We start from the raw sequence: 27,619 nt of genomic DNA, 5'->3' as shown, positions 1-27,619 counted from the left end.
GCCGACGCCACCAGTACAATGGGTGCATACCTGTTATCTTTCAAGGTCATGCATACCTGTTATCTTTCAAGGTCATGCATGTCATACCTGTTATCTTTCAAGGTCATGCGTGTCATACTTTTATCTTTGAAGGACATACCACAGTTCAAATCGGTGCGTATCTGTTATCTTTCAAGTGTGTTGTAACGAGTGCGATTGGCTCACTTGAAAAGTACATTTGAAAATGACGTTATTGAAAGTGGGTTTTGAATGGATGTATTTATAAATGTGATGTAATATCTATTTGTTTATGAAAACTGTTTGAAACCGGTTCCATTCATCCAAATGTACCCAATCAGACTCATCCCTTTACGAAAGCGTTTGAATTTTTGTTATAAGATAAAGAAAAGTATAATTACTTCTAGTGATTACGTTCGAAGATGAGTACTAGTGATAACAGACGAGCTGTCTATTTTAGTTGGAAATACGTGTTGCGATCGGAATGCAATCTTGATGAAACTGTAGTGAAAATTTCGAATCGCTGGTTTAAGAAACGTATTGAATGTGTGATGGATGCCAAAAGTTCTTTCTGCGATTTGTCTAGCAGTTCCAAGTTAATAATTATCAGGAAAATACGTCCAACTCGTTTGTTCGTGGATGAAGTGGATATTGTTACTAACAGAAAATCTTTGGACAATTTATTAACCCTGAGTTATTCGTTTGAAGTATGCAAACTGGTTCAACGACTGTGTAAAGAAATGTGTATGGGATGCATGTTCGACGAGGAGAGAACTCACACATGTAAAACACTGTCACACGAGGATATGCTCGAACGCTACTACACGACTGCGTGGGTTGAACTGAACGAAGATGACGTCATTGGTAGATGGAAACGTCTCGTTTGTACAGATCCCGTTTTATTAAACACTCCTGGATTTGTTTTGTGTCAGTATCAATGCAAAGACTATTTGAATATTAATTTTAAAACTGTAGAGTGGATGAACATTTTAAAAGAACAAGTACTTAAAATTCTACGTTTGGAAGATCGACTTGCAAAGTAAACATGTATGCGTGTATAAATTAACGTTATATACTACGCTATTTCAGTTCAGACATGGTACGCAAAGTGAAAACTAAGGTCAACGAAACTGAAAAGAATGAACTTGAAAAGTATTGTACAAAACCGAGAGAGGCTGGAGCATTCTTTGGACCGAAGAAATTTCATTACGCTTTAAAGAAACGTGGTTTACAAACGTACAAGTTGAAAGCGGTAACACAGTGGTTGAACGACAAAGATGCTTATAGTCTTCACAAGCCAGCGAGCCGTTCATTCAAGCGTCTCCGAGTACGGGTTAACAAAAAAGATGAGATGTTTGACATGGATTTAATGGACGTCAGCCGCCATTCAAAAGTCAACAATGGAGTTAGATACTTGCTTATAGCTATTGACATTCTTTCGAGATATCTGTGGGCCATACCCCTAGTAAACAAAAAACCGGAGACGGTGTTAGAAGGTTTCAAAACAATTTTAAAAGACGAACGTGTACCCAAGAAAATTCGAGTAGACAAAGGTTCAGAGTTCGCAGGGGTATTTAAGCAGTTTTTATCAAAAGAAAACATTAAACTGATTGTTACGCAGAATGAAGATATCAAAAGTAATTTCGCTGAACGAATTATTAGGACGCTTCGAAGTATTATTGCTCGTTTTACGACTTACAACAATACACAAAAATACATAGACGTTTTAGCAGATCTAGTACACAATTATAACAATACAGTACACTCGTCCCTGGGACTGTGGGCACCGGCTGATGTAAATAAAGTGAACGAAATTAAAGTGTGGAGTCATCTGTACGTCGAACCCATGGTTAAGAAACTTAAAGTAAAGAAACCATTAGCAAAATTCGTATTTGAAGTGGGTGATTTAACTACAATCAGCTATTTGCGAAAATCGTTCACAAAGGAACAAGACTTGAGGTGGACAGAAGAGTTGTTCAAAATCCATTCTAGAAGTAGGCGTCAAGGTATTCCAGTATACAAACTGCGTGATTTTCACGATGAAGTGCTGAAAGGTATATTTTATACAGCTGAACTTCAGAAAGTTAATAAAAATCATGACATTTTGTGGAAAATAGAAAAAGTGCTGAAAAAAAAGAAGGAAAAGGGAAAAGTGTACTATTTAGTTCGGTGGCTAGGGTGGCCACCTAGTTTCGATTCGTACGTAGAAGAAGGTGAACTGAAAACTGTGTGAGTCATGGAGAAGTACGTTTTATTGAAGAGCACGGACTCCAAAGCGGTGTTTCCTGATAACAACCCCTATCATTTTCGCGTAAAGTTAAACCAAAGATTAACGTTTGAAGGTGTTTGGATTGTGTCTCTTGTGGATTTGAATTTCGGAGAAACTGATATACACAATATAAACGATTTACAAGTGGACGTGTTGTGTAATCTATGTGACAGCAGTCTAGTGGGTGATGGGTTGGTGGCACTGCTGAGACGCGTCGACTTACGAGATGGTCCTCGATACGAGTTTAACACACTGTGGAACATACCTGTTGTAGTGAATGACAGTGCTTACATTGATATACATATAAGAACAGTGTCGGGCGTTCCGGTTTCATTTATCAAAGGGAACACGAGTGTGACATTACTTCTGAGACATTTTCCATTTCTGGAGTAATTTACCATGGATCGAAAACTTTACATTCCTGATGTCAGTAAATGGTTAAAGTATTTTGATAAGCAAACAAAGAATGTTGTTCATTTTAACAAGCAAGTGGGATCTGGAGTTGGGAATTACAAGGACAAGTGGTTTTCTTACATGATTCCTATTATACCGAGGCATGTAAACAGTGTCGACAACAACAAAAATACAAAAACAGCCAAAATAGAAGTGACATCTCAGACACAAGACGTGGTAGAACGTGCTGAAGCTGAACAAGAACGCAAGATGGCTATAAAAAGAAAATCTGGCAAACAAATCGTCAGAAGCAAAAAGGTCAGACGCATGACACCACAGAAAAACGAATTCCCGCATCGAGGTATAAATCACCTATTGACGAAAACGATATCTTTGTATAAACAGATAACAATATGTCGCTGCTCACGGACAAAGACTTTGTGGAAGGTTTACCCAGTGCCTTGGATCTGTTTTCTATGCCTCCATATCAAACAAGTGTGTTTCAACATTACTATGTAGACGTCAGACCAGTTAGTCAAATTACTGATTCGTCGCCAGTTGAATTCCAAATTTCTAACAGTGGAAGCGACTACGTGGATTTGAAACGAAGTCGTTTGCATGTTAAACTGAAAGCGAGTCACTCCGACGGAACGGTTCTGGGTAAAGATGAACACGTGGCTCCAGTAAATCTGTTCATGCAAGCTCTGTGGTCGCAAGTCGCGGTGTATTTACAAGGTCAATTAGTGAGTTCGGCGAACAATCACTATCCCTACAAAGCATATATTCAAACCTTACTGAATTACGGAGAAGACGCTAAAAAATCTCAACTTCAGTCTCAGCTGTTTTACAAGGACACCGCAGAAACACAAGCGGATATCGAAAGCACCGATCCCATTACTGGTATCAATTCTGGATTATCAGATCGAGGAACGTTCATTGCAGACAGTAAAACGGTTACTATGGAAGGACCCCTGTGTGAAGATATTTTTAACATAGGCAGGTACCTTGTGAATGGTGTGGACATAACTGTTAAATTATTTCGGACCTCAAGCCCCTTTTGTCTGATGTCTGGCAAGTCGGGTCAGGAGTACAAGATCGACCTGCAAGATATTTATTTTAAGATATGTAAACTGAAAATGAACAGTGCTCTTATTTTAACGCACAACAAGCTATTTGAAAAGTCCAACACTCTGTATCCATTCACTAAAACAGAGGTTAAAATAAGCAGTATTGCTTCTTCACAACATAGTTATGTTTGGGATAGTGTGTTTCAGTCGCAGTGTCCAAACAGGTTGGTTGTTGGGTTTGTCGATGGAGACGGTGTGAATGGATCTTATACAAAGAACCCGTTTAATTTTCAGAGTTCATTTGTGAAAACGGTGGAATTGTATTTAGATGGTGTCAGTGTGCCTGCTCGACCCATCGAAGGAGACGACGTGAGCGCCTACGTGAATTTGTTCGAGGGGTTGAACAATTGGAATCAAAACAGTGGAAATTACATTGAAAGAACGGAATTTGCTTTTGGAAATGGACTATTTGTGTTCGGTCTTGAAGCCGTATTTGTTGACTCTAATTATTTAAGTTTGCTTAAGAGTGGTAATTTACGGTTAGAAGTACAGTTTAAATCTGCATTGACAAAGACTGTCAGTTGCATAGTGTATGGTGAATTCCCCAGCTTGATTGAAATCGATCAGACTAGGAACGTGTTTGTTAAATAAAACCATGAATGGTATACAAATGCAATGTGCGATTAATTGTGACCCAGATCTTCGTTCGTACATCGTTGGTGTGTATTCGAGTAATACTTTACCACGAATAACTCGTGGTGGACAATGGGGGTGTATTGTAAACACGGACCCATCTCACCTTCCCGGCAAACATTGGGTGGCGTTCTATTTTAAGAAAAACAAAGCAGAGTTTTTCGATAGTTTTGGGAAACCACCTGAATACTATAACAAGAAGTTTGTAGAATTTTTAAAGAAACACAGTTCATCTTATGTTTACAATAGCAAATCCCTTCAAATGATAAATAGCAGAACGTGTGCATTTTATTGTTTGTATTACCTGCTACAGAAATGTAAAACTGAACTGATAATGAACGAAATTGTGAATCAGTTCAGTGAAGATAAATTACAGAATGATGTATTTGTATACAATTTTATATGTAAATACTTTAGATACTGTACGCAATCGTGTATTCCATGTAACTCACTACATATTGTAAACTATAAATAATACAGTATACTACAGCAAATATGCATTATGTTGTAAATTATTAATAAATTGATGTTAAAATTATGTACGTTGTTATGTTATTATGTTTCTTTGTTGTGAGACCTTACCATTATCAAGGGGTGTTTACTACAGTATTTTATTATAATTGTTTACTCGAAAGCAGAGGAATAATAATTTCAAAATAAACACTTTTCTGAATAGGTATCCGAACAAAACACCATCACAAGTCAGTATTCCAAACCACATTTCTGAACAGGTATCCTAAAACACTTTTCTGAATAGGTATCCGAACAAAACACCATCACAAGTCAGTATTCCAAACCACATTTCTGAACAGGTATCCTAAAACACATTACTGAATAGATATCCTAAAACACATTACTGAATGGGTGTTCCAAAACACATTATTGAATGTGTATTCCAAAACACATTACTGAATGGGTATCCCAAACACTTTGAATTTAGCTATCCAAAGCACATAATTTTACATTAATATAATAAATATATAAAATATAATTTGTTTTGTTTATTTATTTCCTCTTTTTAAAACAAATATACTGAACAGCACATTAAAAGCACCAGTATTCTCATTGCTATAAAATAGTTTACTGACAAGTACAATACGTTAATTTCAAAATAGTTTACTGTTAAGTACAATACGTTAATTTCAAAATAACGTAGGTTGCACCACTGATAATTTCCCTTTGCTGTACATTATATTTATGCAATGAGCTTTTGTCTCAAAGTAACGCATATATTTCCGTTCGTCTGTTTTAAGCTGTTTTTATTTATTTTTTTACACAAAAACCCAACCTCCTATATGATCACCGTGCTTTGCTACTAACAGTTTGCCAGGAGATTCAAAATGCTTGCAATGTCATGGTGTGACCGCAGTGTAATCTCTACTCTGTACACATAGCAGAATCTTTACATTAACACCTAGCCTCCTTTATGATCGCCATGCTGTGCTAATAAACAGTTTCGACAATTATTGCGGTGACATGGTGTGACCGCTACTGATTAAATATCCTATCAGGTAACACAAATATTCGGTCAGACATGACTGTTTGAAAGCGGACAGTCGCTTACATTACAATTTTTGTTTTCATAGCAACAAGTGATCGTACAAGCAATTCTCATTACGAAAATATACTTCTTATAGCTGGACTTTCTATTTGTTTGCCATACACAAGCATGAATACATAGCTCATTTGGGTGTATGTTCGCTTGAGGTGCTTGCGTTGCTCGGTGGATCCATTTAGCTGATTGCGGTTACTCCGTCCCAACCAGTAAATCACAACTGGTATATCAAAGGCTTTGACATACACGTGCTTTACTGTTTGTGAGAACCTACATCTAAAAGATCCAGTGTTGCTAATGGAAACAATGGTTAATAATTAATAAACTAATGTTCTCTAGTGGTGTTGTTAGAATATATATATATATATATATATATATATATATATATATATATATATATATATATATATATATATGTATATACACACACACACACACACACACACACACACACACACACAAAATCGTAAGTCCACCACAACTTTGTTTCCCAATTATCCTTTTTAAATGTACTTATTTCCATTACTCTTAGTATCTGTATTCAATGACAAAATAACAATTCATTCAATATGATGAACAAATGTACTTTATTGGATTAGTAGTACATACAATTCATTACATTTGTAAAATAAACAACAGCGAAAAATACATGTTACATCTAATCCTGTGCATTTACAAACGTTCACTTCGGTCATATGTTTTAAAGGAATTTCTTCCCGGGTGGACCAAGGTCTGCCTGTCTCTTCAGAAACAAAAACAACTGGTTTCTTCTTTCCATTCTTTACCACGACTGAATGTGATTTGATTATGTGAATGAGTTTTGGTCGCTTCCTATTGACAACCATGCTGTTTTTAATGTCCGGACTGGTCTATGGTCTATGTAACTGTGAACATACAAATGTATAGAATAAACTTAAGTATGCTATTCCGGTTCACTCATTTCAGAAAGATCTGAATGATTAGATTCCGACTCGCTTTCTTCTTCTTCTGTCAGGTCTACATGTGGTATAATGTCTTTCATGATGGGTTTCAACAGTAGCTTGATCTTGTCCTTTATCACCGTGTGATCTGTGTTAGGATCTGTTTTGTTTAAACTATCGAATATAAATCGAAACAAAGGTGCTTTTGAAAAATACTTTGTAAATTCAATGATAACAATCAGTGTTTTGACTAATTCATGTTCCCACAGTCGCGCTAGTTTTCTCTCTATCCACTCTTGTGTCTTTCCTTGCTGTTGATATTTCTTACGTCTGAGTTTCATGTTTTCTAGATGGTTTGCACGAACACGACCCCACACACGTTGTAAGCCGACATTCTGCCATTCTATAGTCAGATCATGGTCTCGTTTATCAAACATGTGTTTTCCGTCTCCTTTCTGCGAGTTAAAAATGTCATGACTGTTGGTGTCTTCATCATGGTATTTGGTGCGTTTTCGGGGTTGTACCAATTCGTTCTCAGGACACCACGTTTTAATATGGCGTTGTAAGTCAGTCATATTACCAAACAAAACGCCACAATCGGTACAAGCAGTAGCCATAATAAATGAACCTGTCTCGTCACTGGATTCGCCCAAGTCTTCGTCAGTATATTCCTCTTGTCCCAAATTGGTACCGGTTTCAGAAAATGATTTAACAGTGTCTACGGCTCGGGTATCTGAAGGAATCTGACTGTCGGGCGGCGAAGAAACGTCTTTTAAAGTATTACTGTAATGCTTAATTCCGTGGTCTGTGGGTTGGGTGGACCGCAGTTGTTGGATCCGTGCTGGAATGTCTAAAATATTGGGTTTAAGTCTGTTATTCTCGTGAGTTGATGGTCGCAAATCGATCGTGAGATTGCCGTAAGGTTTCTGAACAGCAGTCTCATAAACTGACATAAAACGATCACTATTACTGGGGTAAATTCTTCTCGCAAACAAGTTCACTTGCTGTCTGTCAATGGGTGAATTGAACAAAGTCACGTAGTGAGAGTTAAGAGCAATATCACGTGACTCCTTGCCTCTTGGAAACAAGTTTTGTAACAGAAGAAAATTAGTTACATTCTTGTGATGTGAAGTTCTTGTAAATAACTGAGAGATGCGTTTGTCATCCTTGGCCTCTGTCATATGATCATCCAGAATTAAAACATTGTTGTTGCGTGCATTAAAGAAATTGTCGTCCTGTAAGTTGTAGGGGATACCTTTCTCAAACTGCACTTGGGGCATTCTTTCACGAATAGTGTTGTAAAGCGGCTGCCACTCTGTGTAACACCATATGATGTTGTTAGGTGTCGGCTTGATGAGTCCTTTTTGGAGTATTTGATACATAAACATAGTTTTCCCACATCCACTTGGGCCCATAAAAACAGCATTAGACGGGATAGTAAATTTGAAAGGCTCTCCATATTGTTCAGCTGGAAATCCTGAAGTTGCTAACTGTGTCGCTGACAAAGACCTTTGAGGAGGAAGAGGAGGAGGAGGAGGAGGAGTATATGGGAGTAATTGAGGAGGAGGTGGAGGAGGAGTATATGGGAGTAATTGAGGAGGAGGTGGAGGAGGGGTGTCTGGCCGGTGCATCTGTCTTCGGTGCCTTTGCATATTATCATGTCTGGAAAAACTGTTCCCACACTCAGGGCATGATGTTGATCCCATGATGGATTTTGTTCAACTGAAGCCTGAATATATTTAATCCACTTCCATCAACGCCTTGGATTGTGCGAGTGATGCTTGAATCAACAGAGCCCGTCTCGGTTTGATACATGCATCATTGAAAAGTTTCAAGTAACTCAAAATTTCATTAATTAAGTCTGTCATAATTTACAACGTAAGTTGATCTCCTGACAATAACGTAGTCAGGCCCTCCCCAACAATCTGGAATGTCAACACCATGTGCGATAACACGTTTGAGTGAGTCAATAGCTTCAGACTTGCTTTTATACCACTGTGTCCCCTCCGATAATACTCTCTCTGGTTTAGCACGTGGGTACGCCACAATGATCCAAGAGTACTGCTTGTTCATGTCGAATACAATCGCACAAATGAGCATTTCTCGTACACATCAAATGTTTATATTAGTCTTTAGGGAGATATACAGTACAGAGTTCTCCAGGTAATATACCCGTACGTAGTCGTCCATATTCGACATCAGTGTATGGTGCCACATCTACTAACAGATATCCAAATTTTCTTGATTGCACAGCATCTTGATATGACTCAGCAAAGTACTTCCACTGTCCGGGAAATATCTGTGAAGCAAAAATCTTATATTCATGCTCTGATCGGGCATTAGCCATTAACACGAACAAATGGGTATTTAAATTCATGGTTCGAGAACACTTTCCTTTAGGGTAAAGACTTTGTTATAAACTAATGCAAGTAATACCCAAATGATGCGACAGAGTAGAATAAAGTTTTAACATGAGCTCACTATTACACACTTCCATCATCAGATCGTCCAAGACCAACACCATATGTTTCTGTGCCTCGTCTGTCCATGTGTACAGCTCTTCCTGTGTCGGTAGTCCCTCGTAAAACAATATATTAGGAATGGAGTGTTGAATGTCTGGGTACACGTCCTGCCACACAACGTAACAATAAACAATGAGTTTAGGTGCTACGTCAAACACAACGTTTGCATTCTCCAAAACACGCTTTGTAAAAAACGTTTTCCCACTTCCACTTCCACCTACAACTGTAATGGTTGTAGGAGTCGTTATTTTTATTAAACATTCGTTTTCAGTCATGGTTAACAATCAAATGTAATCTACAAAGCACTAACGACAACTAAAAGTATTGTTTGTGTTCGTTAATTTATATGCTACACACAAATACATTACAGTATACATATCTCAAACACTTTCATTATTATGCATAACACGTACATGTATATAAATAAACACTTTCAATAACGTCATTTTCAAATGTACTTTTCAAGTAAGCCAATCGCACTCGTTACAACACACTTAAAAGATAACAGATACGCACAGATTTGAACTGGTATGTCCTTCAAAGATAAAAGTATGACACGCATGACCTTGAAAGATAACAGGTATGACATGCATGACCTTGAAAGATAACAGGTATGCACCCATTGTACTGGTGGCGTCGGCCATTGTTCCGGCGCTGCACGGTGGCGTTTTCCATTGTATTCCATTGTTGTCCCCGCCACGTATAAAATATACTACTTTCGCATTACAAATGTAACACCCAACCCCCAACCCACAGCCCCTAGCACCACCCTAAATACTATATATATATATATATATATATATATATATATATATATATATATATATATATATATACGTATGAGTTCCAAATTTAGAGGCAAATTAAATAACATTTTTATTATTATTTGATGTTGGTGGCCTTTGACATTTTAGCCCCCCCCCCCCCTCCCCCGGTCTTCTGGGTCCGGCCCTGCATTAAATTTATTTATAAATTTGGAAAGCACATTCCTGCGGTGTGTGAGGTGATTTGTGTTTACTACTGTGCTACACCTCAGTTGTGTTAGGTTAAGTATGGTATGCTGATATATAATTGATATAATAAAATAAAAATACATAATACATTAGCTAAATTTATTAAATATAATGTACCTACAAGAAAGGGTTACATGTTCTGTTTGTTTACATCTATGTTTAACGGAAAGATTAGACAATGCTATTACACACTGCAAAACAAGAATAACCTTGATTTAGTGAAACAAGCTATAATGGCCTTCACGTAGCCTCAGATCCCAATGTTTTGATATATGCAAATGACCTTAGTTATTTATAGGAGAAATAACGTGCATTCAAAAGACACAGATTTGTAAAAAGTGGAATTAAGTCAACTTCGTGCATTTTATATGATGATTTGTATATAAAACCTGTCGGGGTTTGGGTTTGTTTTCATGTAAATGCAAAAAAAAAAAAATATATCGAATAGGAAATAAACGTCACATTTGCAAAAAACTTTGGGTCTAAATAATTGAACAGGATAATATACTCTTCAAAAAAAGAAACGCAAAAGGGTACAAATGGGTTATAACTCCGATTTTATGTTTCCTACCGGTTCATGCTTTGTGAATATAAGGTCATTGCATGTCCCAAACACATTCCCACGGTTACATTCGATAAAACGCAGCTACTGTACAATAAAGTTCCAAAATGTGAATATTCGCAAAAACGCAGCCACGTGCAAACCATGTCACCACTGCACGTGCGTTGTCTGCACGTGCAACATGAACACCGACAGTATAAAAGTGCAGGGTGTTCGCTTGCCTGGCCTCTGTATCTGGCCGACAGTTGACAATCCAGGACATGCCACGTCTCAGTGAACCGCAGAGAAACAATGCCATCGGCCGACTAGACGCAGGCGAATCCAGAACGGCCGTTGCCAGGGCATTCCATGTGTCCCCAAGCACCATCTCCAGACTGTGGGACCATTACCAGCAACATGGATCAACACGTGACCTCCCTAGATCCGGTCGACCACGGGTCACTACCCCCGGGCTGGACCGCTACATCCGGGTACGCCACCTTCGGGAACGATTGACTACTGCCACCTCCACAGCCGCAGCAATACCAGGTTTGCGTAGGATATCCGACCAGACCGTACGGAATCGCCTACGTGAGGTAGGAATTCGTGCCAGACGTCCAGTTCGAGGTGTCATCTTAACACCACAACACCGTCGACTCCGACTGCAGTGGTGCCAGATTCATCGACAATGGCCTCAACTGCGATGGAGACAGGTGTGGTTCAGTGACGAGTCCCGATTTCTGCTCCGACGTCATGATGGAAGATGTCGCGTGTATAGGCGTCGTGGTGAACGTTATGCGGCAAACTGCGTACAGGAAGTGGACAGATTCGGCGGGGGTAGTGTCATGGTGTGGGCAGCCATCTCACACACTGGCAGAACTGACCTGGTCCACGTGCAGGGCAACCTGAATGCACAGGGCTACATTGACCAGATCCTCCGGCCACACATCGTTCCAGTTATGGCCAACGCCAACGCAGTGTTCCAACATGACAACGCCAGGCCTCACACAGCACGTCTCACAACGGCTTTCCTACAGAACAACAACATTAATGTCCTTCCTTGGCCATCGATATCACCGGATTTGAACCCAATTGAGCATCTATGGGACGAGTTGGACCGACGCCTCCGACAGCGACAACCACAGCCCCAGACCCTGCCCGAGCTGGCAGCAGCCTTGCAGGCCGAGTGGGCCACCATCCCCCGGGACGTCATCCGTACTCTGGTTGCTTCAATGGGCAGGCGGTGCCAGGCAGTTGTCAACACACGCGGAGGCCACACCCGGTATTGACTCCAGATGACCTTGACCTTGGTGGTGTGTCCTATCACTTACTCACAATGGACTAGAGTGAATTGTGAACAATCCTGCAACATTTGGTAATTATCGGACTCACCATTCAATAATTAAATCAATTCTCCAAATGTTACGACAGTGTGGTTTTGCGTTTCTTCTTTTGAAGAGTATAGTTTCTTAACTACACCATCAGGGTTCATACACTTAAACGAAGTCAAAATTCAAGGGTTTTTCAAACACTTTCCAGGTCAACTTTACCAAAATTCCAGGACCGTACCGAGTTTCCACAGGTCGTTAAACACGCAAGTGCCAACCATCTTTGTGGGTTTACAATAGATTTATTAACTTGACACGCTCCCTGAACTTGCTAAATACCCAGCGGCAAAAAGTGACAAACTTTTTTTTCCAATATGGCGATGCTGTCGCTTGGATCTCGTGGCCGCGTGATTCTCGCATCGCGAGATAAAAAAAACCCACAACAACATTCACATGTCAACTGAGCCGGTAAACATCGATTGGCCAGACGATTGGCATTTGATTATGCCGCGGAAATGAAACAAATAATTTAATTACATGTTAAATAAAGTAAATAAAGCCTCCGTTTTAGGCGTTTATATATTTTTTGACATCAAATTATCATTTTCAAGGGTTTTCCAGACCGAAAGATGATTTTCAAGGGTATTCAAGCACTGGAATGCATTAGTTTATTTTCAAGGGTTTTCAAGGGTTTTCCAGGCGCGTACGAACCCTGACCATACAAATGCTCAAAGTGGCGCAATTTTGATTAAATGCAATTTAAAATATTCTGCCAAATAAAACAATGTACAAAAATCAGTACTCACCCCAGCTGTCCACGCCGGTATCAGGTCGTTTCGCCCTTATTCCCGATCGCCCCGTGTCGTTTCGCCCCCATACCGGGTCGTTTCGCCCTCTACACAGGGTCGTTTCGCCCTCATGTTTATGTTTGTGAATGATGAATAAATTTGTTTACGTGACTCTAGTTGCAAATCAGATATAGATTATCAATTTGTAACCCTTTATCAACCATAAACACCATTTATATGTATATGTTATGAGCAATATTTTAAAGAACCCCTCCCCTCACACCATCCCAGTTCCTACGGGCCTGATGTATTTTATATTAATAAGTACAAAGACTAGCCTACACAATGATATTGTCGATAGGACATATTAGTTATAAAGTGCTTGGTGTGTGTGTGTGTGTGGGGGGGGGGGGGGGGGGGGGGGAGACCGCTTTTTTGCAAATTTGCGAAATTGGCCTCTGTAATATCCATTGACGTGTCATCTATGCTGATGAAATATTAAAAGGTCCATTTGCTTCAGTTTACATTTAAAAAATGCTTGTTGTATGCTATATATGGCATTATTGTTGTCCTTGTTATTAAAATAATGCGTATTTTGTTATTAAAATGTTTTAAAATAATGCGTGTTTTGTGCTTTTTTAAACAGGTTTTAACTAAGAGTTCCCGTTAGAAAATCACATACAGATGTAATCATAGAGCGAGTCTGAAATATTATTACATTTTGTGTGTTTTTCTTCTAATTAGGTCCATTTGCTTCAGTTTACATTAAAAAAGTCATTAAAAAGATATGTTTAAAAAAATGTTTGTTGTATGCTATAACATATCGATGTCTGTTCTCGTTACAGCCAGTTTAGGGCAAAATACATGCAGTTTTCTGCTGTCTGCCATTTAGTTTTTTTATGGAATACTCTTCAAGAGGGGTGAAAGACTAAAATATTAATATAAAATCAATGATCTCTAGTGTATCTGTATCTTTAAACAATCAAATAATATTAATAATAATAAAATAATATGACGTCACCCCTCTTGTAGAATATTCCATAAAAAGTCAAAATGGAAGCCGGCACAAAATTACATGCTTTTTGCCCTATGCGATCTCAGCGAAGTCGATACAGGTGACATGGTTATCATCTAGTATGTGGAATCCATGCCATTGTTTTTTTCAAGATTTCTGTCTGGACAAAATGTGGGGGTGGGGATGGGGTGGGGTGGGGCGCACTACTTTTTATAAACAAATGAAACACTATACAAATTAAACCTTGAGATGTATATGCTATTTTCTGGAGTTAAAAAAAGAAAAAAGTGAGATTCTCGGGGGGGTACGGCCCTGGATCGTACCGTCAGCTATCTTTACCTATGCATATTAACTGTTTAGGAAAGATATGAGATTAAGAAGCAGAAGGGGGAAAAAAAGAGTTCACACAAAGGTAAGTGTAATCTTTAGATTAAAAGGACAGGCCTAAGTTTGTTTGCATTGTAAGACGTTTTTGACATAAAGACTTTTTATACGTTTTGTGTTTAAAGGCATACTGTCACGGATTTAAGGACCTTATTTCTCTAAGAATGGATAATATATAAAATTTACATTAAATCTAGCTATCCCATGACCTTAACTGAACCATGGTGAAGTGAAATCCATGTCAACCCTCTCGGCAATTTTTAGTTTTTCATTTATGGACAATTGCTATAATTCAATTGTTTTTACAAAATATCATTAATAAATGGAGCATGGTGGTTTTGAAATGGTTGAATAAAGTACATTTAGGGATAAATCAAATTATTATTGTTCAGGTAATACTTTGTTAGACCATTAAATAGATCAGTGGTCTGTGACAATATGCCTTTAAAGTCATTACACATGTAATAAAAAACAAAAAACAACCCCACCCTGATAGTATGACGGGAATCACGATTTCCATTGTTTTGTATATACTGTTATCTGCCGTTTGAAACGTAGACTATAAAATTATCTTTAATATTGATATTGACCAAATTGAACGAAACCTGAACTGACGTACCGTCATTTCATTTCAACTTATTTTCGTGCTTATATCCAATTAAGGTTCAAGCATGCTGTCCTGGACACACACCTCAGTTGTCTGGGCTGTCTGTCCAGGACAGTGGGTTAGTTGTTAATTTGTTAGTGGTTAGTGAGAGAGAAGTGGGTGTAGTGACCTTACACCTACCCACTGAGCCTCTCGGTTGGAGCCGGTACGGGGCTGCGAACCCTGTACCTACCAGCCTATAGTCCGGTGGCTTATTAATCACTGCGCCACCGAGGCTGGTGACGTACTGTCAAAGTCAAAATTAACAAAATCATTGGTTTCATCTTTTACAAGTTCACCAAGCCGGCGAATAAAAGAATGGCCCATGTAAGTGTCAATATAACCACTGTTTACCTGACACCAAACTAATGATATGTTAAAGTTTATAATTAAATTTATTGAGGATTGTCTGGCTGTTATTTCTTTTACGCTCATCTGGGTATGAACCCCCCCAAAAATATCATCCGCAAACTTATGTGAGAACTGCTTCGCCGATTCACACTGCGGATGATTTTTCTTTCATACGCCGATGAACGTAAAAGAAATCACAGAAACTCATTAATTGAACAAACTCCCGTTGCTACGTCTGGACCAATGCGACATTATATTGTAATGAATGTAACGGAAATGTAATTATTCTGCAATCTGATTAAAATGATCTCTATTGGTCTACCAGTAGATCTAACAGCATTGCGTGGACTCCCATGTCCAGGTGACATTTCATATATAAATAACAATTTAAATATCGACCAATTACACTTCGCCTTTTATAGTGTTATTCGGGAGCATACAGATTCTAAAAATATCGGGCGAGACTATTTATGCAATAGGCGAACTTGTTGGTCTATTTCAACATTGACAAAACAGGGGGAAAAGTGCAGTAATAAACTCTGGATTGTATACTAGTATAAACAGATTTTATGGCTATACCATCAATGGGTTTTTTTTTCGTCTTAAAAAGAATTTTATATAAAATTTTATATTGAAATTAGTTTCCGGCATACTTCGTAATTCACCCAAATCATTTCGTATACCCTCGGCATAATCCCGAATGTTTTCAAATTGTTTTCAAATCAGTGTCATGATTTTGCAAGTAAGGTTTTGATTGGTCGAATGAAAGGTCAACTGGACATGAGCTCTAACGGGCTGCTGTTAGATCCACATGTAATAGTGGAGATAATTTTAATTAGATTGATTATTCTGTACGTTCATCTGGGTAAGTTTAATCCCCTTCGTGCTGAGAAGCCCAGAGATCAACACTGCTGCCTGTCTTTTGCCAGCTTCCCCAGCAGTCCCCAGCTCAGACTGCCCTCTCGGATTTCCTTATCTACTGTCCTCCTCCATGTTTCTTTCGGTCTTCCTCGTTTCCTTTTGCCAGAAGGGGTCCATCGGAGTGCCACTCTTGGTAGGGTTGTTTGAGGCATTCTGATAACATAGCTAATCCAGCGCCATCTTAGGCGCTTGATTTCCGATACCAATGACTTTGTGGAGATTTGTTTATTGAGTTGGTTATGATGTTGGGCCAGAAGATATTCAGAATCCTGCGAAGGCACCGATTTTGAAAGACGTCCAACTTCTGACCGATGTCTTGGTGACAAAGTTGCAGAAGTGTATGACTTCACCTACCTTGGCTCTAAGATGACAGCCGATGGAAACAGTGAAGCAGAAATCCACTCAAGAATATCCAAGGCAAGTCAGACCTTTGCATCGCTCCGAAACATCTGGAAATCATGCAAGATTAGTTTGAAGACAAAGACACGCCTTTTTGAAAGCACTTTCTTAAGCACTCTTCTGTACGGAGCAGGATCCTGAAAAATGACCAATACCATCGGTCAGAAGTTGGATGTCATCTGTGTATGAACAACAAAACAATCATCCGTAAACTGTGTTAATCGGCGAAGCAGTTCTCACATAAGTTTGCGGATGAACGTAAAAGAAAGAACAGACAATACTTATAATTAAATTTGAACCATAGGCCTACTTGCTAATAATAACACTGAAACTTCATACTTTATTTTGAATTCTAATACAACTTTCACATAAGCCTTTTTTCCATCGGTTAATTTTCGTGATAAATCGGACGATATATGTACGATGTCATGGGCAACAAGGATTGATAATGATGACAAAATTCCAAGAACGCGGCAGATATCCTGTCACTCAGCCTCATGTGTGGTGTTTTTATTAGTATATTAATTCCGCGTCTTCCACTATATTTAAATGTCGTTATAAATAATTTTCAAAAATAATACTAACTTCTCATAAAAATAATATTATTGTTCTTATTTTATTACTAAAATCAAAATTAATCCAGGTGAATTGCTCGAAATAATTATATACGAGTTTGACACACCACTTCACAAATGTAAAATCCAATCATATACATACGTTTTGCAACAAAAATTAACAACAAACGTAAAAAATATTTTTAGTGGATCCTGTATTACAATAAATCATGTTCAAAATACAGACTACAACACTAATAAATTTGCCTTTGCTTGGCTCCAGTCAGTAACGGCATGTGAAAGCAAATAAAAAAATATATATTACGTCATACTACAAGCGTTTTCATTGAATATTGTAAGTAAGGAGAATAGATAAAAACTAATTTTTAATTTGTGGGATTTCTTTCATAAAACACACAATAAAATGTCTCACAGATTCTCCTAATATCACCGTGTTTCGTTGTAAACTATATATACAGAACTTCACATACGTTGTTTTCGCTTCCTACTTATTGTACGAGTTTAGGTCAGGTCAGGTCATAGGGCTTTACGTGCACATTCAGAGCAAGCTGTTGTAGCGCACGCCTGTCCTGGGCACAAGAGCCGGCTCTGTCCAGGACAGGAAAGGTAGGGGAGGGGAGGGGGAGAGGAGGGACCGCCTGCACTGGCAGATGCAAGGGAGCACCAACAGCCCGACCGTGGTCGGTAGTAGGCGGAGGCGGGGGGTTATAAATTTAACACCAAAAACAGAAACTCGTTTATTATCCTCTATTTATTTGCTTACGTCATAAAAATTACTACCAACAAATGCTTCCTATTTTGTTTTGTTTATGAATGTTGCAATAACTTAGAACCTAAGCTCAAACGAACATATCACGATATGGTGTCAGCAGTGGAATGTTTTCGGTTTATTTCTTCAATATTGGCAGGTGATTTTTTGAACATTTCCCGAATTTGGAAATCACGGCACGTGTCAACCCGGATGCTACGTAATAACGCTGCACTCTAAGGGTCACTAATTCAAGGGAGATAACCGCGTTAGCAGTTTACCAAGAAGGTTGGCGGAGGTGCGCTTCTTGAACAGAGCGATAAAGTGTTTCGTGGAAATAGTCGAGACTGACGCTATCTAATTACTGAACTTGAAATAAAACAAAAATAAAATAAAAATGGAAGAATATTTAGGCCCCTGTACCTAGTAAGTTGGGTGTTCATGAACAATATACAGAAGTGGCTTGGACAAAATTCATAAGACAATGGAACAATTATTATGAAATTGCCACAAGATTAGAGACTGAAAGTCCAAAATATCGCACTTCTGTGTGTTTGGCATGTGTAGGTGTGGAAACCTTTGACATCTTTGATAGGTTTTAATTTGAGGAAGCACACAAGCACACACGCCTACACACGAGTGACAGTCTCTCACACATGAGTACTTGACAGTCTGTCTGTCTGTCTGTCTGTATGCCTGTCTCTCTCTCTCTCTCTCTCTCTCTCTCTCTCTCTCTCTCTCTCTCTCTCTCTCTCTCTCTCTCTCTCTCTCTCTCTCTCTCTCTCTCTCTGTACAACTTAGTTTTTTACAGTGCACGCACTATTAATGACGAAAATTATATATTATAATTAAAATATCTAAGCAGACACAACTTTTTTTTTTTTCGGTGGGACTTAAAAAAAAAATTATGTCACTTTTCTTAGTTATTTGATTTTTTAACACTGTCGGATTAAACTGCTCTGTCTATGTTTCCCCTCAGATTTCTAACTACACAATCATGCTAGCTAATTAGGAAGGAAGGAAATATTTTATTTACGGTTATATGGCGTCAGACATATGGTTAAGGACCACACAGATATTGAAAGGAAACCCGCTGTCGCCACTTCATGGCCTACTCTTTTCGATTAGCAGCAAGGGATCTTTTATATGCACCATCCCATAGATGGGATAACACACACTACGGCCTTTGGTGTACCAGTTGTGGTGCACTGGGTGGAGCGAGAAATAGCCCAATGGGTCCACTGACGGGGATCGATCCCAAATCGACCGCGCATCAAGCGAACGCTTTATCGCTGGGCTACGTCTCGCCCCTACTAGCTAATTGATTTTTTAAAAAGGAAGAAGAATACGTACGGTATCGCAATTAACTTCCTAAAAGTACTGCTACTAGTATGGAAAGAGAGAAGTACGGAGAAAAGGAGGCAGAGTGAGAGAGAGAGAGAGAGAGAGAGAGAGAGAGAGAGAGAGAGAGAGAGAGAGAGAGAGAGAGAGAGAGAGAGAGAGAGATGTTTATTAGTATAGAGAAAAATAGTTTTGACTTTTGTTATTGACTCACTACCATTTCTGCCGAATATAATGTTTCTCCTAGCCGTTATAAAGAATTTGACGGGGTATGGCCTATATGGGTATATAATAGGGATACCCATCTTAGAATAGAACATGCAGGCTTTTAAAACGCTACTTGATTCTTATTACAAAGCGGCCGTGAAATATGTGTATTTCGTATAGAAATTGCGATAGTAGAAATTTCACCTTGTGTCTGCTAGCCGTTATAAAGAATCTGACGGGGTGTGGACTATATGGGTATGTAGTAGGGATACCCATTTTAGTACAGAACATACAGGCTTTTAAAACGCTACTTGATTCTTATTACAGAGCGGCCGACAAATATGTGTATTTTGTGTAAAAATTGCGATATTCGAAATTTCACCCTGTGTCTGCTAGCCGTTATAAAGAATTTGACAGGGTGTGGCCTATATGGGTATGTAGTAGGGATACCCATTTTAGTACAGAACATATAGGCTTTTAAAACACTACTTGATTCTTATTACAGAGCGGCCGACAAATATGTGTATTTTGTATAGAAATTGCGATATTCGAAATTTCACCCTGTGTCTGCTAGCCGTTATAAAGAATTTGACAGGGTGTGGCCTATATGGGTATGTAGTAGGGATACCCATTTTAGTACAGAACATATAGGCTTTTAAAACACTACTTGATTCTTATTACAGAGCGGCCGAAAAATATTTGTATTTTGTATAGAAGTTGCGATAGTAGAAACTTCACCCTGTGTCTGCTAGCCGTTATAAAGAATTTGACTGGGTGTGGCCTATATGGGTATGTAGTAGAGATACCCATCTTAGTATGGACCAAACAGGCTTTTAAAACGCTACTTGATTTTTATTACAGAGCGGCCGTGTAATATGTGTATTTTGTATAGAAATTGCGATATTCGAAATTTCACCCTGTGTCTGCTAGCCGCTATAAAGAATTTGACGGGGTGTGGCTTACATGGGTATGTAGTAGGGATACCCATCTTAATATAGAAAATACTGGCTTTGAAAACGTTACTTGATTCTTATTACAGAGCGGCCGAGAAATATGTGTATTTTGTATAGAAGTTGCGATAGTAGAAACTTCACCCTGTGTCTGCTAGCCGTTATAAAGAATTTGACGGGGTATGGCCTATATGGGTATATAGTAGGGATACCCATCTTAGAATAGAACATACAGGCTTTTAAAACGCTACTTGATTCTTATTACAAAGCGGCCGTGAAATATGTGTATTTCGTATAGAAATTGCGATAGTAGAAATTTCACCTTGTGTCTGCTAGCCGTTATAAAGAATCTGACGGGGTGTGGACTATATGGGTATGTAGTAGGGATACCCATTTTAGTACAGAACATACAGGCTTTTAAAACGCTACTTGATTCTTATTACAGAGCGGCCGACAAATATGTGTATTTTGTGTAAAAATTGCGATATTCGAAATTTCACCCTGTGTCTGCTAGCCGTTATAAAGAATTTGACAGGGTGTGGCCTATATGGGTATGTAGTAGGGATACCCATTTTAGTACAGAACATATAGGCTTTTAAAACACTACTTGATTCTTATTACAGAGCGGCCGACAAATATGTGTATTTTGTATAGAAATTGCGATATTCGAAATTTCACCTTGTGTCTGCTAGCCGTTATAAAGAATTTGACGGGGTGTGGCCTATATGGGTATGTAGTAGGGATACCCATTTTAGTACAGAACATATAGGCTTTTAAAACACTACTTGATTCTTATTACAGAGCGGCCGAGAAATATGTGTATTTTGTATAGAAATTGCGATATTCGAAATTTCACCCTGTGTCTGCTAGCCGTTATAAAGAATTTGACTGGGTGTGGCCTATATGGGTATGTAGTAGAGATACCCATCTTAGTATGGACCAAACAGGCTTTTAAAACGCTACTTGATTTTTATTACAGAGCGGCCGTGAAATATGTGTATTTTGTATAGAAATTGCGATATTCGAAATTTCACCCTGTGTCTGCTAGCCGCTATAAAGAATTTGACGGGGTGTGGCTTATATGGGTATGTAGTAGGGATACCCATCTTAGTACAGAACATACAGGCTTTTAAAACACCACTTGTTTCTTATTATTAGACTGACCGAGAAATACGTTTATTTTTTTTTTATAAATATTAATTTGATCCATCTGCTGTCCCTTTGATAATGTGTGTTGTTTTGGTCTATACGAAACATGTTGGACACCCCATATTACCGTAATACAGAACGATTTTAAAGTGATACTTCAGATATTAAAAAAGTGCTGAATAAAACGGTTAAGTTGTATTTATACGGATATTAGTAACAATAAGACTATGAAAATGATTCTTGGATGTTATTTTGTTTTTGTGTTGTTTTTTTTATATAAAGATACTCTTTAAAACTCTAAAATTCTTAAGTTATAGTGAATACTAATAATTAGCATAACAGTTTGTTTAAAAAAGTGTATGAGTCCGGTGTTTAGAACGTCGCCATGTGTGTCTGCTGAAATTGGCTGGTAGCGTAATTGGCTGTTAGGAATTGGCTGCTAGAATCCGCTCGGTACTTTCTACGTCCCTTCGGACTCGTTACACTCGATTGTTGCCCTTGAATAGCTCTTTACAAGAATAAAGAACAGTAATGTCATTACTTCCGATATAGCGATTTTGTTTTTTGTAGTTGTAAATTTGTTGAATTATAAAATGAATAAAGGCTGGTTGGAGCTTGAAAGCGATCCAGGTATGGAGATAAATGTTATTTTCAGATGTTGATGACTACTTATAGTAGTTTTCATGCATTATTTGAGAGGAGTCTGGTCGGCTCGAATGTTGGTCAACTCGCCCCAAAACCAACTCGCCCCCTACAGGCCCAGGGGTGCAGAAAGTACTCGCCCGCTCGTCAAATGCGAGTAAAAATTCTGACGGATGAGTTAAAAAATGCAACTACCAGTCTGGCGGGCGACCTGGTAGTGGGTGGGCCAGTGGGTGTGTTCTGACCGAATTTTATTTAATTGTTTATGCGTAAAAGCTAAAATGTCTCTCTGTTACCGCTTGATCTTGCCCTTTTGCGTGATATTTAACAAACAAACTCACCATGCAGTTTAAGTTTAACAGGGAGTGGGCATCAAATGCCACTAATTTGTAGGACTGATAATACATGCAAATTATAAGCTTTTAAGTTACATTCATGTTAGTCATGTATGCATTGCTGTTAAAAATGTTACACTAGAAGTAGAATGTACATACTACATGTATACACATAATACAGATACGGCTAATAAGTAATAAGATATCTACTTTTGACAAAGGCTGTGGTATGTGCTATCCTGTCTGTGGGATGGACATATAAAAGATCCCTTGCTACTAATGGAAAAATGTAGCAGGTTTCCTCTCTATGACTGTGTCAAAATGACCATGGTCACCATGTATTTGACATCCTTAGTGGTGTCATTAAACAAACCAAACTCTTCTACTTTCGAGACTAATTGCTAGAACTGCTTCTCAATAGCTAATATGTAGTAATACTAGTATTTGCTTCCATATTGAAATTCCAGTACACAAAAAATTAATTCCAAGGCTTGTATACATGTTAAAAAAGGACTTGCAGGACTAACATTTTGTTTTCAAATTCTTGATTAACAACATTTCTAGTCAATTAAAAATTGATTAGCAACTACTGTTTAATGTTTTAAAATTGTGTAGTGATCTCTTGAAACTTATTTAACCGGCCTCGGTGGTGTCGTGGTTAGGCCATCGGTCTACAGGCTGGTAGGTACTGGGTTCGGATCCCAGTCGAGGCATGGGATTTTTAATCCAAATACGACTCCAAATCCTGAGTGAGTGCTCTGCAAGGCTCAATGGGTAGGTGTAAACCACTTGCACCGACCAGTGATCCATAACTGGTTCAACAAAGGCCATGGCTTGTGCTATCCTGCCTGTGGGAAGCGCAAATAAAAGATCCCTTTCTGCCTGTCATAAAAGAATAGCCTATGTGGCGACAGCAGATTTCCTCTAAAAACAGTATCAGAATGACCATATGTTTGATGTCCAATAGCCGATGAGAAGATAAAAAAATCAATGTGCTCTAGTGGCGTCATTAAATAAAACAAACTTTACTTTTTTTACTTGAAACTTATTTAGCAAATCGCAACATGATACGTAACAAAATGTTTCCCACCTAAGAGTGTTTTTCTTTTCTTTTTCAGGCTTGTTTACCCTTCTAGTGGAAGATTTTGGTAAGGTCATTAGTTACATTTACACTGCACAGGGCTCGACCTTAAGAATTTGTCACTCACAGCAATTTGTAAAAGAATTGCTGTGGTTGAAATAGCCCACCGATGGCAATTTTGATCCTGTCTATGGCAGTTTTAAAAAAAAGTGAAATTTGCAGCAAATAAACATGAATGAAAGGTTATTTTGCTGTATGTAGACATATTTCAAATGTTAAATACTGAATGATAATGTACACTTTTTTTTTTTTAAGGTGTATACATTTCTGGGCTTACTCTAGCTTTTTTTAAAAATAGCCAATTTGGCTAAATTTAAAGTTCTTTTCACCAAATTTGAAATGTTTTAGCCTAAATGATTGCAAATAATACTGAATACTTTTATTTAAAGTGGGTTTATAAAAGGAAAATGAAAGTTACAAAAGTCATTTTCCAGGCTTGAAAAAACAAGGAATTATTTGGGGTTGTCACAGAAAGTCGGTGCAAAGAAAATTGGTTGCACTTTGTTTTTGGCCCTCCTACTTTTCCACACAACCATTTTTTATTTTTTAATTAGCAACTTACTGTTACATGAGACTTCGACCATTACATCAGACATATCCAGACTCTCTGTTATCTAGTGTAATATTAACAACTCCAACTTGAGACCCAATTAAACAACAAAATCTGGTTTCCATGCATGGATATTCAGTTTATAGGGCTTAATTTGGATTGAGTTAAGAGCATTTGTTCTAAGCAGCTGTTCTATATAATATATTAAATATAGAAAACAAAGTTTTAATAGTATAAAATGTTTGACAATGTATTTGTACTGGACTGGACGCTTATTTACAGGCGTTTACAAAGCTATGAATATCGGTCATACACGAGGGTCATCTGTACACACCTAGTGGTTCAATTCAAATATTTTTGTCATACAGATTATGTAGTCACAGTTTAATTAAACACCATCATGTTAGTGAAAATGTGATTGTAATTTGCTGCATCTGCATTATTTCGTGACACCATAGACCTAACATAATATATGTATTTTGACGGATATTGTTAACAACCTCTAGTCCTTCCCAGCCTCCATGAACATTATTTCGTGACACCATAGACCTAACATAATATATGTATTTTGACGGATATTGTTAACAACCTCTAGTCCTTCCCAGCCTCCATGAACATTGTTTTTTGTAAATCATTTCACAATGATTTGACGTAAGTACAATAAAATAAAAGTGTTTTGGGTTTTGGAAATATATTATAATTATAATAATAAAGAAACCCAACTATTTTTGTGTGATTTAGAAAACAATCTGCTAAAAAATAAATAACTTGTAGTACAATGTAGGCCTAAATACAATAGTAAGAAAATGACATTCCCAGATGGAAAGGACTATAGATCAACATACTGACAGTGATACCATATCAGTGTAATATTTAGCTGCCTTGCATCCATAAATAATACAAAAATGAATTCAATTTTAATTTGCTCAACGAAAACATACCCTTGGAACATCATATTTGCAATCTTTGATTATATAGTCATTCCAAAATTGAAGTTCAAACAATATTTATTATTTTTGTGACCACTATCTTTTGTTGTTTATGTTGCTTTCAGTCGCACTAACCTAGCCACTGGTAGTGGGTTTTTATTAATATTAGTTGTTCATTCTTATTTTTATAAAAAATATAAGAAACAAATAAAAATAAATAATTTTGTTCAGGATTTGACTGATTATACAAACAGCGGAAGTGATCAGGTTCTTTGTAACAATTACATCTTGGGTGATAAACTAAATGTACACAGACTTTATGAAAATGAAAATTGATTGTCGTGTCACACCTGTTCTTGAGAAAACGTTTCTGAAACCTGTGTAAAAGCCCACAGAAAAGGTTTTTAATTAATAAGAATCTTAGATGTTAGGACTACTTTCAGTGATAGCAAACAATGCAAATGTGTGGCTGAAGTCAGACCTAACTCATTGTAAACATGACCGAGTTCATAAAAAATAAAATAGAAAACAAGGACGATTTGACAAAAAAAGTCACGTCAGTCAGGTTTGTAGAAACCTTTATCCCCAAATGTCTGATTTCATTTTCGTTTGGCAAAACAGGAATTATTTTGTTTGCTATTTCCCTTAGCCAATGCAAAATTGGCCATTGGCTGCCATGAGTCTTAACATTTTGCCATTGTTAAGGAGCTTTACCGACGGCACATAAGTGCCGTCAGTGATTCTATCTACTTGTGGCAATATATATCTAAATGACGGCAATTGCTGTCGGTGCTGTCGTTAAGTTTGAGCCCTGTTGCACACACTATATATATACAAATAAAAATATGTTTCCGTAATAAGACTAACATTTTTTGTTTTCTTTGCAGTACTGTCACAGATATTATACAAATGTACAATGTATGTATTCTGATGTTATATTTATTGTAATCATTTTTATTCCCACTTTCTCTGTGCACATGTATTACAAGTAGTTATGGATAGATCTGTGTGTGTTCAATAGAAAATGGCAAAATTGTCATTACATACATGCATATGTATATAATCACTGATTCCGCATTTTAATTGTACATGTACACTTTACACTAAGGTCAGAGTGTGTGTTTTGGGTAGATTTTTTCTTCAAATTTTAATACAAGCAGAACATTTCACCAAATTATCTATTACACTTCAAAAATTGCAGGTGTATGTCATGTCATGTCATAGGGTTTTACGTGCACATTCAGAACAAGCTGTTGTAGCACACCCTGTCGTGAGCGCAAGAGCCGGCCTTGGCCGGCTCCTCCGTCCATGACAGGAAAGGTGTGGGGAGGGGAGAGGAGGGACCGCCTGCACTGGCAGGTGCAAGGGAGCACCAGCAGCCCGATCAAATCGGCAGAAGGCGGGTTGGGGTGGTGGTGGTGCTATGGAATTTGAATGGAGCAGTTAAATGCCAAAGAGAAAAGGGTGCGCAATTTTGATTGAGGGAATTTGGCGCAATTTTGAACGGTCGGTCGAAAGGTAAATGGCCGAGCTAATATAGGTTTTGATATTAGTGAATCGAGAGTAGCTCATTCATTTTAGACCTTTACGATGCTGTGGTGTCTCCCTTATAAGGGCCTGACCACTTCTGGTCACGGCATCACCAAGTACCAAGTTATTACCAGCAGAAAGTATTGGGGGTTTGGGTTGGGGAGGCCGATATTCTTTTGTTCAGCTTCTCCCGGGTGCATTGCAATTGTGTACTCGGAACGGTATTCTTTTGTCCGGTTCCTTATTAGAGTACGTGCTGGGCCATTAAATGGGGGCGGGTGCATTGTTATCATTAGTCAATGCACCCTGTGTACTGATGCAGTGAGCGTGTAGTCTGTGTGTGAATCCTAGTTTTGTGTTACGGTTGTACCTATTGTCTTAAGTCCCTATTCTAGTGAGTTCAACGGTCATTCATGACCACCCATCCCCCTCCGTCCTTGTATAGCATTGAATACAATGACGGAGGGGGAGTTAAACTAGCCTAGCTATCTAATTTGAAGGGTTAAACCCTTATAGTGTAGGTATTGGTTTAAAAGCCTAGTGCTTGGCATACTTAACTTTATTACCAGTGCAATAAACGAAACTAACGGTGGCAAGTAGCAATTGTATACATATATGCACCGATCTAGGTACTTAGTTTGAAGAATTTTGATTCCCGCCCCTAAATATAGGATTTTAGTAGGCTTACTCAGCGCCCTCAATAGTTTAAGAAGTAGCAGG

At 38.1% G+C, this 27,619-nt stretch overlaps 3 protein-coding genes across 5 annotated transcripts in view; all 3 read left to right on the top strand.

Moving 5' to 3' along the window:
• The first annotated feature begins 1,093 nt into the window (after nt 1-1,093).
• Nucleotides 1,094-2,230, top strand: LOC121368661. Its single transcript, XM_041493400.1, has one exon. The coding sequence runs from the start codon at nt 1,094-1,096 to the stop codon at nt 2,228-2,230; it is 1,137 nt and encodes a 378-aa protein (XP_041349334.1).
• Nucleotides 2,231-3,072: 842 nt separating this feature from the next.
• Nucleotides 3,073-4,377, top strand: LOC121368660 (uncharacterized protein F54H12.2-like). The gene has a single exon (XM_041493399.1). The coding sequence runs from the start codon at nt 3,073-3,075 to the stop codon at nt 4,375-4,377; it is 1,305 nt and encodes a 434-aa protein (XP_041349333.1).
• A 17,934-nt stretch (nt 4,378-22,311) lies between these two features.
• The window catches only part of LOC121368098 (ubiquitin carboxyl-terminal hydrolase BAP1-like), a 43,046-nt gene continuing 37,738 nt past the window's right edge, over nt 22,312-27,619 (top strand). For 2 of the 3 annotated variants that reach the window (XM_041492660.1, XM_041492659.1), the window contains exons 1-2: nt 22,312-22,402; nt 23,868-23,897. In XM_041492660.1, coding sequence (XP_041348594.1) covers nt 22,366-22,402; nt 23,868-23,897 — 67 coding nt within the window. In that variant the 5' untranslated portion in view covers nt 22,312-22,365. Of the gene's footprint in view, nt 22,403-23,867; nt 23,898-26,256; nt 26,288-27,619 lie in introns of all 3 variants that reach the window. The other variant, XM_041492661.1, reaches the window with a different exon arrangement.

Source organism: Gigantopelta aegis, chromosome 3 (genome assembly GCF_016097555.1).
Source record: "Gigantopelta aegis isolate Gae_Host chromosome 3, Gae_host_genome, whole genome shotgun sequence".
Lineage (NCBI taxonomy): Eukaryota > Metazoa > Mollusca > Gastropoda > Neomphalida > Peltospiridae > Gigantopelta > Gigantopelta aegis.
The sequence above is the reverse complement of the archived record's forward strand: the minus strand, read 5'-3'. Positions and strand labels throughout refer to the sequence as shown.